Consider the following 18,584-nt stretch of genomic DNA (forward strand, 5'->3'; position numbering starts at 1 on the left):
TTAACAGAGCAAGGGAATTTTCAGTATGTCTGATAATATTTTTTCTTCTAGAAAAAGTCTTATTCGTTTAATTTAATTTATTATTTAAAAAAAAAAACATTTTAAGGTAAACATTTTTAGCCCCTTTAAGCAATATATTTTTTCATAAGTCTACAAAACAAACCATCATAATATAATAACTTGCCTAATTACCCTAACCTGCCTAGTTAACTTAAATAACCAAGTTAAGTATTTAAATGTCACTTTAAGCTGTATAAAAATGTATTATATGTATATATTATTTTTTATATATTTAATATATTTATTTAAAATTTTTCATATTTTACATTTTAAAATAAATTTAGCACTACCAATAATACATTTTGCTAAAATTATTGTTTTTCGTATTTCTGATGGAAGAAATGCAACCTAGGTGATCAGCAGACACACAAAATATTACCAACCAGACACATCTGATCAGTTCAGTGCTTTCCCACAGACTTTAACCTTGCATTACGAGAACAGTTTTACACCTTCTCTCCTCCTGCTATGAAAAAACCCCTCTTATATCTGAAATATTAACAACATCGACAGAATCTCTCAGCTGGAAAGTGCACATTTATAAGTTCCCCATGTCTTAAAATAGCAACAGAAGCTCTTATCAGAGGAAAGCAGGCTGTGGAAAGGACTGGATGCGTCTCAGCAGCACAAGAAAACCCTAGCAGACCTTACTGAGCCCAGATATTACACAACAGCACACAAAAAAAAGGATCAGGAAAGACATGAACATATGAGAAGGAATACAATTGCTACTGCGCAGACACTAGCTGTAGACTAATTCCCTATCTATAAGTGCAACTAATAAATATGTCACAAATTCACAATTCAAAAGGTGTCATTAAGCATGCCAAGTTTCAATTTCCAAATCCTTAAATTCAGGTTTGGCTCCCACCTTTTTGCTGGATGGATAATGAACGCGGTCTTAATCTCGAACATCACAGCTCCTTTAAGAGTTTCTTAAAGTGCTGCTGACAGAAAGAAAGTGCCAGTAAACACACCAGACCGTTTAACTATTAATCTGCTTTCTATGTTTAACATTAAGCTACATAACGGATCCACTGACTGCATACTCTGTTTTGAGAAGTGATAGGGTAAATCTCAACATACTGTAGGAGGATTTTGATGAAGACAGGTGGACTGCTGGGAATTATTTAATGAGCTCCAGTGGTTTCAGTGTGGCTGCAATAAAATCTGTTATAATTATGTTATTTTTTACTGAAGAATACCCTTCGTGTAGTTCATAGCTGATTGTGAATGTAAAGAAATCTGCAAAGTTCACAAAATAATGTAATTTTGCTGCTTGTTCAAACTACTTATTTAAAATCAGTTGTAACAACACAATCCTTAAGGTTCTTTTCTGGGACAACTTAATTGTTTTATGTTACTTAAATGATTAAGTTAAATTAATTCATTTGTGTTGGGACAACATGAAGGAATCGTGTGGAACCCAACATTTTTTTCAGTGTTTCAGAGACCAAAGTCATGTCCACACTAATACGTTTTTGTTTAAAAAAAACAAAAAAACATTTTCTCTCCGTTTTGGCCAACCCAAGCTCATTATGAATACGTACTGCTATATACATTTCTGGAGAGTGCAAAATACGTCCCACAAGGTACTTTTTTGGCAGTTTTTGCAAACCCACCAGAGGCCGCTGTCCATTGACTGACTGACTGACTGACAGATCAACTGACCCACCCTTCTCCTTTCCTAAACCCAACCAATAGTGTTTTCAAAAGCACCGATTTAGCCGCCCACCCACTTCCCTAAACCCAGTGTTTTCAAAAGCAATCCAGAAAAAAAAGTCCTCACCTAATTTTTGCTAGGTTGCAGATCTTACCGCATTGTCACACTGTTATTTACTTGTTTATTTAATTTTTTGCCATTTATTTTTTTTGTTTTACCTGCTTTCTGGAACCATTTTTCGTCAGACTTGAACCCCGTCATCACGGTCAACTCCTCTTTGGGTCTCAAGTCAACTGACAGACATGGTGAGCTACTGGGCAAACTGGTAACAGCTAAAGCAGCCAGCTGGTAAGCGCGAAAACAAACAAAAGCTGTCGGTGCCATACCAGCCCATTGTGTTAGTTTTAAAGACGAAATGCAGCCATACATGCTCTCCAGAAATGTATAAAGGAGTACGCTTTCACAACATGCCTGTATTGGTTTTGGCCTTCAGTCCACATTAGGATGCCGTTTTTGCAAACGAAAATGTCTTTTTTTTTTTTTTTTAAATGTCCAAATTGGATAAATCAAAAACAAAAGTGGAGTTTGAGTTGCAGTGTGCACTGTGAAAATGGAGGCTTTTGAAAATGATGATTTATTTTAGTTATGTGACACAGTCATATGACCAATTCAGCAAAACAAAAACAAAAGCCAAAAAATAAAACAAGCAAGTAAATAACAGGGTGAGGATATGGTAAAATCTGAAAATGGGGTAAAAATCAGGCAGCTGTGAGGGTTTTTTTTTTTCTGGATTGCTTGTGAAAGCACTGTCGTTTGGGTTTAGGGAAAGAAGTGATCGGGTCAATCGGTGCTTTTAAAAACACTATCGGTTGGGTTTAGGGAAGGAGGTGGTGGTGGTGGAGGGGTGAGGGTTATCGGTTGGTCAGTCAGTCAGTTGACAGCAGCCTCTGGTGGATTTACGTGACAAGAGAAGGGGCGGAAATTTGAGATCCGAAAAAACGCACACATCGGCCTCTGATGTATTCGCGGAAAAAAAAAACTGAAGAAAAAAAAGGCTCCTGGGATGTATTTGGCGCTCTCCATAATGTATATAGGGGTACATAATCAGAATCAGCCAGGGTTGTCCACATTGCCTCTCTTCAAAGGACACTTAAATTTTTATTTTTGGGTGAACTATCCCTTTAAACAATGACCAAAAAGAATTATGAGTAATACCATATCTGCTAAAACCAACAACAACACGCCATATGGACAGAGGAACAAGTGACAAACAGGACAGACCTGCTATTTGGACTGTTATGCATGCAAAAAATATTGCTGGAGGAGTGTGTTTTTCTCAGCTCATTTCAGGAGGAATGTGCCTGTGTGCTTTGCTTTACAGTAATTCAATGCAATGGATTTACAGTAATTTAGCGAAGTGCGATAAAATGCAATACCTTTGTGATTTGTCAGACGCTTGGACTGCAGTGCATTTAAAGGAAATGATTTAACACTTCAAGCATTTCCCGGGACCGGCATTGTTCTACAGGAACACTCAGTTCAAAAGAATAAACTCAGCCCATCAAATCTACCTCAAAAACCTGCTATGATTAATAACAAGAGATTAAAAATGAGCATGTGTTACATAACCGCACAGCCGTGCATCTGCCATTCAGTTCCTTTCAGATCAGGTCTCTCTCATCTCTTAAAATGGAACAAAATATTGATGATATTAACATAATCAAAGTGATATTGCGTTTGTGATGATCATACATTATTTTGTGTGCTGTAATATCCTGATTCTGAGAAGTCACTGCTTTAAAACTTAAGACTGGACAGTCAAATCGTCTAACAGATGTATTAATCAAATCTTAAGCTTTTATATTAACTAATATTAGATTTAACATCAGAAACCTGAAGTAATGCAGCATTTCTGAGAGTGTCATACTGCTTCAAAATTATAATCATAGATTAAAAGGCATGTTGCAATATAACAGACGGCACTATTAATTAACCAGTATATGTATGTAGACACTCTCTGTGGCCGCACATCAGTTCAATTCTATATTTAACACAGCAAGTTACACCGTACCTGCACTGTACACGACACATCAAAACAAAATTGCTCCCATTATAATCAACACAGCTGTCTGCACTGAAATCAGCCATCTGCCACACACCTCAGCGTCCAGAACTACCTTCTCTACACCACACTTTCCCTCGCTTTCTTCCACATTTTCACCCTAATGAAAACCTGGTTTGAAACCTTATGATATTTAAAGTGGTGTTTCCTTCTCACAGGCAACATAGATGCTGTGATTCAATTTATTTTCCTCTCATTGTTTTAAATGATCCACAAAATTCAATTTCACCCACTGAATTGCATTACAGCCTTCGATACAGAACCATTTATTTATTCTGTTAAGCAGTTCTATTTTGTTCAAAGCAACCTGTAGACAACCCAGGATCTACTACAGTAAGTGCATTGCTAATACACACACTCTGTCTAGAACTGATCCTATATTTGCCTATATTTATCCTGTAGCTCTGAAAACAACCTGATGCAAAATGATGCCAATCAACAGTGGCATGATATCAGTTTAATATCAGTTTAAGTTGTTTCTCAACTTCTTACTGCGAATTATAATCAAGGTGAAAAGCAAATCAGAGACTAATTTAATTCTGTTGTGTCTCTTATACGCATATGTATCTTATGTAGGTAAATGTCTCATATTTGACTCACATGTTGCTTTTTTGCAACCTAGGCTAATTGAAAATATGTACACAGGACTACATTTTTGGGAACCAACAAATATGTACCCTGGAATAAGATGTCTTGCAGGTTTTGGTTTTTCCATTGTGCTAAGGAATGGATCCGCAACCCATTTGTCATCAGATCAGGTGAACCAAGCATGTCTGTGCAAGAAGATAAACTCCTTGAGATCGCAAATGACTGTGGCCGTTCACATCTTGCATCTTTTTTGTGCACAAGAAACAAGTCACGTGACGAGAACTAACCAATCAGCTTCATAGTTTGTATGGAATATACACATTTCAGTAGACTCAGTAGTCCTGGGGCTCCTTCCCGTTTACAAGGCGAGAGGGGAGTGTGAGCTCAGGTAGATCTTGGGAACTCCCCTGTTGTAGTAGCTAATGAACAGATAGTGATTGCTCTTAAGAGATAACTACTGACTAGGAGCATGTCTATGGTGCCGATTTGGATAGTTAAAAAACTTAAGTTGCATGTGTTTGGATGGTTGGAGGAAACCGGAGAACCTGGGGAAACCCACTTGAGCACAGGGAGAACGTGTAAACGTCACACAGAAACGTCGGCTAGCTTAGTAAGGACTAGAACCACTGATGTTCTTGCTGTGAGGCAATAGTGCTAACCACTGGGCCACCGTGCCACCCATCTAGGAAAGGAGTAGGGGGGCAGGAGGGATTCTTCAAAAGGAAGATGGAACTTAGGGTATTTATAGTGGCTTAGGAATCGTCTGATTGGTGAATCATAAATTAAATAATGAAGGACCAGCCGCAAGCAATCATAAGCACATGATCCTCTCGAAATTTGTTTAAAAATAAACTTCACTTAAAAACTTGTATCAGAGTTTGTCAGCTTGTCATCCTCTGAGAAAAAGGTTGATGGTCGCCTAGGATGTATAGACCCACTTCCCCCCACTCCCTGGGCTACGGTAAAATTGCCAAGCACTGACCAGTCCACGGTAATAAAAATGTTGGGGATCATTGCACTAGAGGGCACAGTTTTGACAATTTTCAAACATGTTAATGGGGCACAAATCATGTGCCATTTCTCGTAAATCCACCAGAGGGTGCTATGTGTACATTTCTGTAAACATTAACATCCTTCTTGTGCACATCCATGAAAGAAGACAATTGGAATTTTTGGGGATTCGTTTTACCTTCTTTCTGGAACCATCCTTCGTCAGACTCAAACCTCAGTCCACTCCACAACCCAATTCTAGCATCGTACATGGTGAGCTACTTAGCAAACCAGTCTCGCCGAAAACCCGTCCATATGCTACTAGCAGTCAGCGGTACCATCTCGTAGCGTTCATTTTACACATAAAATGCAGTTATGTGTGGCCACGAGCATGTATTTCTTTGTTCTCGAAAATTTACACCAGGGCACATTTTTGCAATGAGCATGTCTTGGTTTTTTGAGTGATCCTGGTCAGTGCTCATGTAGAAGAGGACAGCTAGAAAGAGCGGTTCAGGTAAACATTGCTCTCTTGATTTCAAGAGGTGTTTATTCAACAGAAATTTAAGGCTGAAGTGCTGAAGACAAGAACAACGGATTCAAATTATATGGTTTGAGTAAAACTGGATGGGTGACATAGGTGTTGTGACTCAGATGTGAGGTTTACGGGGCTGTTTTGAATCCTTCTCAAAATGGGTTAAGTACAACTAAATGGGTTATATTGGTGCCATAACCTAGGCGGGATTAAGGTTTGAGATCGTTTTGAATCCTAGTCAAAGTGGTTTGAATAGATGTGGACAGGTCACATTGGTGTCATAACCCAGGTGAGAGTAAGGTTTAGGGGGCTGTTTCAAATCCTGCTCAAAGTGTTTTAAGTAAAGTCCTGTTCGCCTTACACAGTATTGTCCTGATTTCTGCATGATTTGCTTTACATAGGGTGTCAAGGGGATTTGTAAATGACGAATGGGCATTGGGACGCAAGTTTTGAATTACTTCTTCTGGTGTATTATGTCATATGTTACCTCACAATGTCACTTTTGCAACACTTCTTTATGTCGTTGCAGAAAGTCTGGCATGTTTTCCCCCATTGTCTATGATGGGTTCCATCACATGGAACATCATTTCTTAAGTACACAGCTTTATAAATGGCAAAACGAAAAAGAGAGGGGACTATGCAGCTTCAATGACATGAAAGAGAGCTTTGTGGAGACAAAAGTACGCTTGCTTGCATTATATGTCATCACTTGACCACCATGACAGAACAAAAAGATAACTGATGGCAAATGATAGCCGAGGTACTTCGAGGTGTGTACTGGAATTACCATGTAAAGTAACAAATCACAATGTTTTTTCTCATTCAAAATGGGGTGTGCGTAATTTTATATGAGTGTATCTTTGCTCTACTGCTTTGGTTACAGCCGTTGCTGGGAAACTGCTTCTGGAACTCTAAAAGCTTCTCTGGATGGCACAGAACGAATCTACAGTTTGATGATTGATCGTGAGCAACTTGTAGTCTGGCAAATTTGCTACCCACGACACATCAAGATTTTATCAAGTCAAAAAACGCATAATCTGATACTGTTGTGACTGACAATAAAAATAATGTAATCTGCATGGGGCTTAAAATGAACTGGGTTAAATTAGTGGTGATAGTGAGGTGTAGGGGGCTGTTTTGAATCCTGCTCAGAGTGGGTTTGAGATGATGTGAACCAAATGAGAATAAAGTTTAGCAGGCTGATTCAGTACCTGCTAATGGTGGATTGAATAAAGCTTGAGAGGTTTCAATGGTGCCATGACCTGGATGGGTGTGTGGTTTACAGCAGTGGTTCCCAAATCCTGTCCTCAGGATTTCCTACACTGTACATTTTGTGTGTCTATCTCGTTTGACACAAGAATCAGTTCACTGATCTTTCTGCTAACAGATTGATGATCTAAAGGTGTGTTAAGTAAGGACAACACACAAAATGACAACATACAAAAAGGACTGGAGTTGGGTAACACTGGTTTAGGGTGACGCGAACTGAGTTCACATCTCTCCTCTGTCGCATTAGAGGAGCATTAGATGCCTAAACACACTACACATCCATGCTAGAATTTCCCCGTTTGAATCCTGCTCAAAGCAGATTGAGTAAAAATGGTCTGGTTACATTGGTGCCATGCCCCCCTGATCCTAGTGACGGAGGCTAGAGACAGCAAAGGGGTTACACTAGTGCAGTGACCTGGATGGGAGTGAGGTTTAGTGGGGTAAGTGTAACAGATGCCAGCTATACGAGTAAACCTCACTTCCCTGATCTTTGAGAAGAAACAAAAGGTTTAAGTTACACATAGTGTCAAAGACTGCTAAAGATTGCTTTTCTTTATCTGATACTCTATCCTTCTTGAACTCTTTTTACAAGATTCTATATTAAACTTACCAACATTGCACTCTTATTTGGGAAGACATCATGGTTTATCACATTTTGTAGAAAGTAGTAGTGTCATAAGACTTATAGACCCAATCCCAAACTTATTTTTGTACCCCTACCCCTTGGTCCTTAAAACCAAGGGTGAAGGGGAAGTGCTTTAAAATTTAGCCATAAGAATGGGGACAGCACTTCAGCACCTGCACACGTCATCAGATGTCATCGCAATCTTTTGCTTTACATGAGATCAGACGATGGCGACTTTAAAGCATGACGGTAAAACACGAAGGCGGTTATAAATATATATTAAAACATGTCCTTGTTTTAGAGCTGCACAATTAATCGTTAAAAGATCGCAATCTCGATTCGACCCCCTAGACCACAGGTGTCAAACTCGGTTCCAAAAGGGCCGTAGCTCTACACAGTTTAGTTCCAACCCTAATTAAACACACCTGATCAAACTAATTAAGTCCTTCAGGCTTGTTTGAAACCTGCAGGTTAGTGTGTTGGAGCAGGGTTGGAACTAAACTGTGCAGGGCTTCGGCCCTCCAGGGATTGAGTTTGACACCCCTGCCCTAGACGATCTTAATCCAGCATTTCTACGATTCTGTCAATCATATTTTCAAGTTCAGGAGAAAAGAAAAGGCGGCTGCACGAGTCTTTTCATTGTTTCACACACGTTGCTCGGTGACATTGACACCTCCAAATGATGTTGAATGAGTCACATACTATATTTATAAGGTATAACTCACCTAAAAAATTTTGTTTTTATATAATGATGTTTTCACGATCGGGAAATCACACGTGACGTGTGCTGCTGACCGTGAGCTGTTATCACAGAGAGGGCGCGTGCGCTCTACTTAATGATAGACGCGCGCGTCTACTTTAGTGAACAGAACCTGTATATGTTGCGAGTAACAGGTAATACAGTTGTATATATAATATTCAGTTTGTGGCACAGAGTGATCGTTTGGGAGCCGCGCGCGATGTATGAACAGCACTTGGCATTCAGAATGAAACCGAAAGAGTGCACTTCATTTAAATAATCATATCACATTTTAGAGTTATGATTACCACAAGCGTTTGATATGTTTTTTCTTTCATAGCGAACCCACAGTTGTGCATGAATATAAATGTTTACAATGTTAGTATAAGTACTCTAGCCAATATATTGTATATTTAATCTGATAATGGCAAATGTCTGATTTTACCAGTGAATAAAACTGTCTAATTTGACAGATTGCAAGCATATATCTCAAACATAATAATTCAACATCAGAATTATTATAAGTAGAATAGACTTATTTATATAAACCAGTAGACCTACACATAATATTATTATCGAGGTTGTGCCATATGTTTTTTTTTTTACCATACCTTTATTTTACATCTACAGAATCGTGAGAAAATCGTGATCTTTTTTTTAAGCAAAAAAATTGCAATTCTCATTTTAGCCAGAATGCAGCTCTACCTTGTTTGTTGTAAAAATTCGTAATAATGACAAAAAAAGACTAATTTGTGGATCTCCCTACTTCCGGGTCCAGTGATCCTGCCATTGTGGCTGGTGCTTTCTGGAAAATTTACTTACCCTTTGGGTTCGAGTGTGGTCCTGAAAAATCTTCATTTGAATTGGTATTTACCCGTTCCCCTTAGGCCAGGGGTCAGCAACCCGCGGCTCTAGAGCCGCATGCGGCTCTTTAGCGCTGCCCTTGTGGCTCCCTGAAGTTTTTTCAAAAATGTTCAAAAAGATGGGGAAGGTTAGTATATATTTTTGTTTTAATATGATTTTTATAGGAGGACAAACATTTTTAACATTTTCAAATGCTGTAAAAGTGTGTAGAATTAATATTTAATTTCAACATTTCTGTCAACGAAGATTTGCGTCATAGCCTGCGACACAGGTTTCTATCAGCAGGGCGGGATGCCGGGCAGGTGGCTGTTGTAAACAAACTGGGACATAATAAAGCATGGAAAACCGTTCACAGATGGTGACTACATGAAGGAGTCATTCATCAACATATTAGAACACCTATTAGCAGACTTCAAAAACAAAACCAAGATAATTCAAAAAATTAAAGATATACCTCTCTCCGCTAAGACAGTGAAGGAAAGGGCTATTAAAATGGCAGGTAACATCACCGATCAGCAAACCAAGGACATTAATTCAGTGCCAGCATACTCAGTTGCCTATGATGTGACCGATATTCAATGCGCTTTTATGCAGGTATGTGAACTCTGATGGGCCGCAAGAAGAAATGATCAAATTAATATCACTGAAAGACCAGAGGCTGTGCTGTAGTGTTAACATGACAACAAAATAAACACCAACCACCTGATTTCAGTGGCTATTTAATCATGAGACTCATTATCTATTTGTAGCCAACTTAGTCATTTTTATAGTAGGCTAATATAGCTACTATAGATACATACAGCATGTGTTTCCTTCATTATAAGGCTTATATAAGGCTTTACATTTTTTGCGGCTCCAAACATATTTGTTTTTTGTTTTTTTGGTCCAATATGGCTCTTTCAACATTTTGGGTTGCCGACCCCTGCCTTAGGCCTACACCTTCTAGCTAAAGAGAGTTGGGACGGGGGAATGGCTAAGAGGTAGAATTGGGATTGGGCCATAATCTTATTGAAATAGAACCGTCACTGTCCAAAACCATTGGATTCTGCCACATAGTCCTTCAATTAAGCAGTCATGACCACTATAACTTAACTCACCAAGTAAATTTACTAAACGAATGCATAACATTACATGGTACAAACAGATGATTAATTAAACATTCAAAAATATAAACAAAACCTTAAATACATAATTATTCGTATGTCTAGTTATTATCTACATTAATACTCTTTCTGCAACAGATTGCTGCAAGAATGACAAATATTTGTATAGTCCAAAACCTGTTAGCATTTCATCACATCAAGATATTTTCAAAAATGTATTGTTCCACATAAATTACATCAGCAACACTCCCATCTGATTTTTCAAAAGCCTTTCTTTGTTTTGAAAACAGCAATTAGTAGCAAGTGGCTAAACGGGATTACAGAGGTTGTCAGGGAATCATGCCAAGTGCAGATGCATCCCACCAGGGGTGTAAAAGAGAACAGAGTGCATAAATACCCCATTGTCAACATGGGATCAGAGACTAATAAATAATACAACTAGATGGGGGCACAAGACACAAACCTTGTGAAGATTACACTAATTAAACCAAATATCTCCTAAATATGTTATGTCAGACAATTTTGGGCAGGCTATCCCAACGTAATTGTCACCAACAAATCAACAATCGAGTAGTATGCACTTATATCTCCAGAACCGCATGTGTGCAACACCAACCTGCTCTCACTGCCTTGTTCCTTCCTCTCTCGCACCTTAAGCCACTTTCGGAGCAGGAATCGCTTGCGTCGAGGCGAGGCACTCGGGGTAGAGCTGTTAGACCAGGCCGCGTCCTCATCACTGGACGGTGTGATTTCGATGGAAGGCAGCTGAAGGTACTCTTTAGATGCAGAGCGTGATGCAGGGTGCCACAAAAGCCCATTCTCAAGGCGCTCCCGCTCGCTGGGCAACTTTTTCATCCGTCTCATCTTAAAACGACGGCGCCGCAGGGTGGGGGTGGACGAGCTGGACCAGACAAGGCTATCCTGACCACCTCCACTGCCTCCTTCCTCCTCTCCATGGCTGGGCTCGTCCCGCGGGACGTGCACCTGAAGGGATGGTGGTCGAAGGGTGTCTGTCATGCTCCAAACTCACCACCCCTGCCTCTGTGGTCACCGCTACTAAACTGAGACGTTCCTGGGTGAGAAGCTAAACTGCAAAGATTAAAGGGTTAGAGAGTGTTACATAGATCCTGAGTCCTCAGTCTTCAATCAAACTAGACTTCGGTCAAAAGAGGAACTTGCTGGTGATCGAATAAGAATCCCAACTTGTTTCCTTCTTTTTGTCCGCTACACAATTAACCGACAGAGGTCATCCGGTGGTGTTCAGGTGGACAAGCTTGGTAGAAATGATGGGAGGCCTACAGCTAACAGACTTGACGTATTAGATGACAAAAGGAAGGCTCTGTTCTCCTCCCAGTAGATTAAACATGCATAAGGGACGGCTATCGGTGTAACAGTACTCCAGGACTCCCCAAAGGTCTGCGACAGTCTCATGCACACAAAAACAAGGATTAACACTCAAACTATGGACATGACCTTTATCCGTGCAATTTTTCCTTAAAGATCTTTCCTGAGCTGTACAGTCCGGCAGTCCAACAACAAGCCTGAGGATGGCTGGTAATGTCCAGAGCAGGATTGGTTGCTTGGTCAAATTCCTGAGAATGCCGTTCCTGCAACGTTCCACATCTCAGTCTTCCGGCACATACAGCTGCCAAGGCCTACAGATTAAAGTAAGGCGATAGGATGCCACGTAACTAGGACATCGATGGCTGAAGTTGTAAAGGTGTTTAACACAAAGGTATTGTTAAAAATGCATGCAAAGCCACAAACACAGTCGCAGGGATACAGCAAGATGCATCAACGAACACACAGATGATTCAGCAATGCAAAAATGAAGCATATTGATTGTGAGTGCACACACACATGCATAATCATCTGAATGCGAAAACACATAACGAAGCTAAATAGCGAATTGATACATCTATTTTCAATATTTTCTCACCATTAATGCACACATAAAGCAATAATTATTATAAATGTAACTGTACTTGCTATTTGATATTGATCAATCACTTTCCTTCGGCTTATAGTGCCTGCTTTATCATGGATCGGCAGAGCAGAATGAACCGCCAATAACTCTAGCATATGCAGGGCTCGAAATTAACCTTTTTGCTTGGTAGCACCGGTGCTCCTAACTTTAAAAATTTAGGGGCATCAGCCAAAATTTAGTCGCACCCACCAATTATGAGCACCGTAACTACAAGTTTTATACAAACAGATTTATTGTATTAGAAATCAACACTAATCAAACTAACAAGAAAAAAAAATTATATATATATATATATATATATATATATATATATGCAAGCGTGAGGAAAATATGTCTCAACGAAATCTCGTTATCACAAGAAAATAGATTTTTATAACAGAACTGAGTGAGCAAAGCATACACGGAGCGCTCACTGGCCCTGCACACACTGCTTGACATGAATCTGTTAACGGTATAACTGTGCTGTTCTCACTAGTGCTGTCTGATATTGCACTGATGCTTTTGACACATATTGTACCTTATTATATGCATACCAGGGCTCGAAATTGCGACCATTTTGGTCGCATATGCGCCCGAAATTTTATCTATGCGAGCATAAAATATTTCTGGGAGCATTTCTGCGAGTGCTTAAAATTGTTGTGTGCGACCAGTTTTTACTGCAAAATGTTCACCACATGCGCGGATTCGGGAGACATTCACGCAGAATGCATCTCTAAGCTCTTTGTTTGCACTTGGAACGGGAAACGCAGCGCTCAGGAATGGTTTTAAACAGTTGTCATGTCATCTTGCTGCAGTAAACAAATCCAAGTCCGTAATGCTTGCCCCGGCTTCGCGCTCTTCTTATTGGCCCACCACTGCTCTAGCACTGAACGCGAATGATTGGTTAATATCAGCTGTCAATCACTCAGTCAGCGCCTTCTGGCTTCGGATGACAGAGAGCAAGGGGCAGCTATATGTCAAATTTAACATCACGTACACCATTGCAAACGGGCTTACACTGAGTAAATTAATATCGCTAACTTACTCATGAAAAGACCGGTATGGCTATTAACATGACATATGCATATAATAAGGTACAATATGTGTCAAAAGCATCAGTGCAATATCAGACAGCACTAGTGAGAACAGCACAGTTATACCATTAACAGATTCATGTCAAGCAGTGTGTGCAGGGCCAGTGAGCGCTCCGTGTATGCTTTGCTCACTCAGTTCTGTTATAAAAATCTATTTTCTTGTGATAACGAGATTTCGTTGAGACATATTTTCCTCACGCTTGCATATATATATATATATATATATATAAATTTTTTTTCTTGTTAGTTTGATTAGTGTTGATTTCTAATACAATAAATCTGTTTGTATAAAACTTGTAGTAACGGTGCTTATAATTGGTGGGTGCGACTAAATTTTGGCTGATGCGCCTAAATTTTTAAAGTTAGGAGCACCGGTGCTACCAAGCAAAAAGGTTAATTTCGAGCCCTGCATACGTCATGTTAATAGCAATACCGGTCTTTTCACGAGTAACGTTAGCGATAATAGTTTACTCAGTGCAAGTCCGTATGCGATGGTGTACGTGGTGTTCAATTTGACATATAGCTGCCCCTTGCACGGCGGACAGCATCTGGCGATTATACGAAGGGTTAAACAGAAGCTCTCGTTCTAGATGTGGCAAACTGAAAACTTCATCTCACAGACTTTTCATAGCGGACTTGAAGCCAACGGAAGTCTTCTACTCTTGGAAAAGTGTAGATGGTGGATTAACATTCAGCACATGATCACTAGTTAGTCATTATTTACAACTTTGGATGCCATGGTTTCTAAAACTAAATCTGTCTGCGTTATCTTCATTCTCATCTTCAGCGCTTTAGTTTTTCGAGCGCGGTAGTATCATCCGATGACAGAAGGCGCTGACTGAGTGATTGACAGCTGATATTAACCAATCATTCGCGTTCAGTGCTAGAGCAGTGGTGGGCCAATAAGAAGAGCGCGAAGGCGGGGCAAGCATTACGGACTTGGATTTGTTTACTGCAGCAAGATGACATGACAACTGTTTTAAACCATTCCTGAGCGCTGCGTTTCGCGTTCCAAGTGCAGACAAAGAGCTTAGAGATGCATTCTGGGTGAATGTCTCCCGAATCCGCGCATGTGCTGAACATTTTGCAGTAAAAACTGGTCGCACACAACAATTTGAAGCACTCGCAGAAATGCTCCCAAATATATTTTAAGGTCCCATAGATAAAATTTCGGGCGCATATGCGACCAAAATGGTCGCAATTTCGAGCCCTGATATGTTTCACGTGGCGGATGGCCTTTCATTCACAACCCAGCACTGAGTACACTAACTCGGGAACCCCCAGTGCTGGAAGACACCCACACACTCTCTCATTTAAACACACTATGACAAATTGAGTTTTTTCCAGTTCACCTATAGAGCATGTCTTGGACATTGGGGGAAACCGGAGTACCCGGAGGAAATCCACGCAAACGCAGGGAGAACATGCAAACTCCACACAGAAATGCGAAGTTGAACTAGCAACCTTCTTTATTTGATGTTACATTTAAAACAAATATTAAATTGCAATTTTATCATCAAATCTACACAAGGTTAAATGCTAATGATTTGAAAGTCTTTGAGAAGCATCTATTCTGGAAGTAAATGGAACATATTGTGGTGCCATCCAAAAGAGGCACAACTTTCACCTTAATAAGTGTGCCAGAAAGCACTCTCAGGGTGTTTATGTGACAAAAATGAACTAAATTTGTTTGCACTTTAAAACAAACATTCATGTCTCCACATCTCTTTGTGAAGAAATACAACCTGTCTTTGTTTATACGGTCTTGTAGGTAGTATTGTCAAAAGTATAGAGTTCGATACCAATCGGTAATGGAATTTTAAAAACGTCAAATTCACGCTAACATCTGAGCGCTCTTCAGCACGTTCTTAAACACTGCTGATTGGTCGTTGTGTGTAGCAATAGGATTGTGAACATCAGTAATGTTAAGCGTGTCTTTATTCGATACAAAGCAGAAAAAGAAAGTCTTTCAGCAGTGCATGTAGCTGTTGGTTAAGTTCTCTTCCGGAGTCCTCAGTGGAGAAACAACCGTAACCATACCCTAGTGTTCTCAGAACGATTTGGCACGATAGTGGAAAAGCAGGCAGCTGTAGTGTATACTATTTAATAATCAATTTAAATGATGTCACAAATAAATAAATAAATAAAAAGCGGCATTAATTCCCACCCTCTCGTGGTAGGTACGCACAGTGCATACAGCCGTACGGCTGCAGGTGCCACTGCCTTACACATACAGTATTACGCATTTAAATAACACATACATATAACATTTACAATTAACTGCAAATAAATGCAATTAAGTTTTTCTATAAACATTACATCAAGTTTGCAATTCATTTACACAATAAGCTCAACAAGACAATTTGAAGATTTCATATTTTTAGCTGTGCCTACCTGGATAGTGTGAACATTTTGATAAATATCTGTTGCGTGTTACAGATGAAAGAATGCATATAGGTTTGAAATGACTTAAGGGTTAAAAAAATGTGTTTTGGAAAAGTATTGTAAAAATAAAATGTTTGAAGTCCCGATCTGAAGCCCGGCACTGTGCTACTATAAATCATTTAAACTGTTTACTAATCACAAACATTTGAAATTATTTTACACAGAGGTGTTTAGCTAAATGAGACCAGGAGATGAGAGCCATAAAGGAGCAGCCAGCGCAAACACAAGCCTGACTAGAGTAAACAGCCCACTGAGAGTCATATCAAGAGCCCACAGGCCAAACACTCTGACCGCTGACCCAGTACTGAGAAACTCAAATACAATCCAGTTGACATCCAATATTTAAACAATCACTTCCACTGAGCTGCTCAGTCCAAGAGCACACAAAACCAAAGGGCCATAATCCAAATACCAACCAAAAATAGCTTGTGGTTATTATATACAACTCATTTTAAATGAAGCAGTGCAATCAATATGCAAAATGCAAATCAAAGGAGAAAATGTTTTTTGTTGAACAGCAGCGTTCCACATTTGTGTGTTGTGAAACCGCAGGAAGCCGCTGTCAGGTTGCGCTTGAATTGTTATGTTGACAGATAGTGACAGGATTGGGTTACGTTGAAATGAGAGGCTGTGTCATTGTGTCAAGACACACACTTCAGGCGATCACTGCTGCATTACCTCACTTTTCTACCTCTCTTTCATTAGCTGAACGACACGTGTAATTATCATTATTACAATTCATCTGAACAAAAGGTACTCTTGGTCTAATATATGATCGAATCATTTAACATTTGGTTTTGTTTCTAATATATATGTACATGCTTTGTGAATAAAGAAATAAGGCGACAGTTTAAGTGGTTGTTTACAAAAATTAATTCTAAAATAAAAGAATCCAAATTGATGAAATTACTCTGAAAACGACTTTACTTAGTAGGTCATTAACTTTAAATTATCCTTTTGTTAAAATAGACATACAGTATATCTTATATAACAAATAATAAATTGTGTGCGAGTTGTTTTCATTCTAAAACTATATAACTTAAACTCGCTAAGTTAGGAAAATGGCATAATTTCAAACTAAAATCAACATTCTCGTCACATTAAACCAACGTTGATCACTTATTGATTCAACATCGGTTAGCCAATGTTAAATAGATCTTGATATTAATTCAATCAAAACGGCATTATAGAATCCATTCATTTTCAACATATCATCAACCTAATCGGTACTGTATGTCTACCTAATGTTGAATCGATGTTTATTTTAAGTCAATTGGGACAACATAGAATCAACACACATTTAACATAAAATCTAAATGGTTTGAAGTTGAAATAAATGTTTAAACAACCTTTCAACATATACAGTTGAATAATTTTTAGCCCCCCTGAATTATTAGCCCCCCTGTTTATTTTTTTCCCAAATTTCCGATTAACGGAGAGAAATTTTTTTAACACAGTTCTAAACCTAATAGTTTTAATAACTCATTTTTTTAATAACTTAGAATTTTTTCAAGACACTTCTATACAGCTTAAAGTGACATTTAAAGGCTTAACTAGGTTAATTAGGTTAACTAGGCAGGTTAGGGTAATTTAACAAGTTATTGTATAATGATGGTCTGTTCTGTAGACTATCAAAAAAAAAAAAAAGAAAAAAAGAGCTTAAAGGGGCTAATAATTTTGTCCCTAAAATGCTTTTTTAAAAATTAAAAACTGCTTTTATTCTAGCCCAAATAAAACAAATAAGACTTTTTCTAAAAGAAAAAAATGTTATCAGACATATTGTGTAAATTTCCTTGCTCTGTTCAAAATCATTTGGGAAATATTTAAAAAAAGAGAAAAAAAAATTAAAGGGGGGCTAATAATTCTGACTTCAACTTATATATATATTACTTGATTCAGTTATACTTAAAACCTAACACTTTTTAAAATAAACACTTTATTATTTAAATGAAAAGAAAAAGGTAACCAAAAATAACATTATATTGACTTTTCCTATTTAATTTCATTTGTACAGTATGTGCATTTGTTGGACAATTCGAACATTCTTTACATAAAAAAATCAGGTTATTATGCAAAATATCTCAATAAACATAAATCAAATAGGATTATTATGCAAAATATATGTGTATAACACAAAATACTCGGCTACTGTGCATTCATTTTTACAGAATTATTGACTATGTGCACAGCAAGTACATTATAAATAACTAATAAAATGACATAAAAATGAAAAGTAATCCCTTACTTTACTCTTTTATCAGAAAAGTAATCCAACTACAGTAACTAGTAACTTTGTAACTAATTGCACCCAACACTTACACTGCATACATATATAGACATTAAATCTGAATGACTACTAATTTTAGACTGAAAGCTCAAATCCTGTCAGTTAAGTCCAGTGAGAATAGCAGCCTTCACATTGCAAGCTAGCAACTTATAAATGTAAATAAATCATTTACAGCGAAAGAGGAGACGATCCTCCCGCTGGGATCGGAGATATATCTAGAGCGCTGTTGATTTGAAT

At 38.5% G+C, this 18,584-nt stretch overlaps 1 protein-coding gene across 26 annotated transcripts in view; it reads right to left on the reverse strand.

Moving 5' to 3' along the window:
- The window catches only part of gramd1bb (GRAM domain containing 1Bb), a 242,619-nt gene that overhangs the window by 101,492 nt on the left and 122,543 nt on the right, over positions 1-18,584 (reverse strand). For 15 of the 26 annotated variants that reach the window (XM_073929687.1, XM_073929685.1, XM_073929683.1 and 12 more), the window contains exon 2: positions 11,172-12,210. The exons of the other annotated variants lie outside the window; for them this stretch is intronic. In XM_073929687.1, coding sequence (XP_073785788.1) covers positions 11,172-11,572 — 401 coding nt within the window. In that variant the 5' untranslated portion in view covers positions 11,573-12,210. The remainder of the gene's footprint in view (positions 1-11,171; positions 12,211-18,584) is intronic. 26 annotated transcript variants of the gene reach the window in all.

This window comes from Danio rerio, chromosome 18, assembly GCF_049306965.1.
Source record: "Danio rerio strain Tuebingen ecotype United States chromosome 18, GRCz12tu, whole genome shotgun sequence".
NCBI classification, from domain to species: domain Eukaryota; kingdom Metazoa; phylum Chordata; class Actinopteri; order Cypriniformes; family Danionidae; genus Danio; species Danio rerio.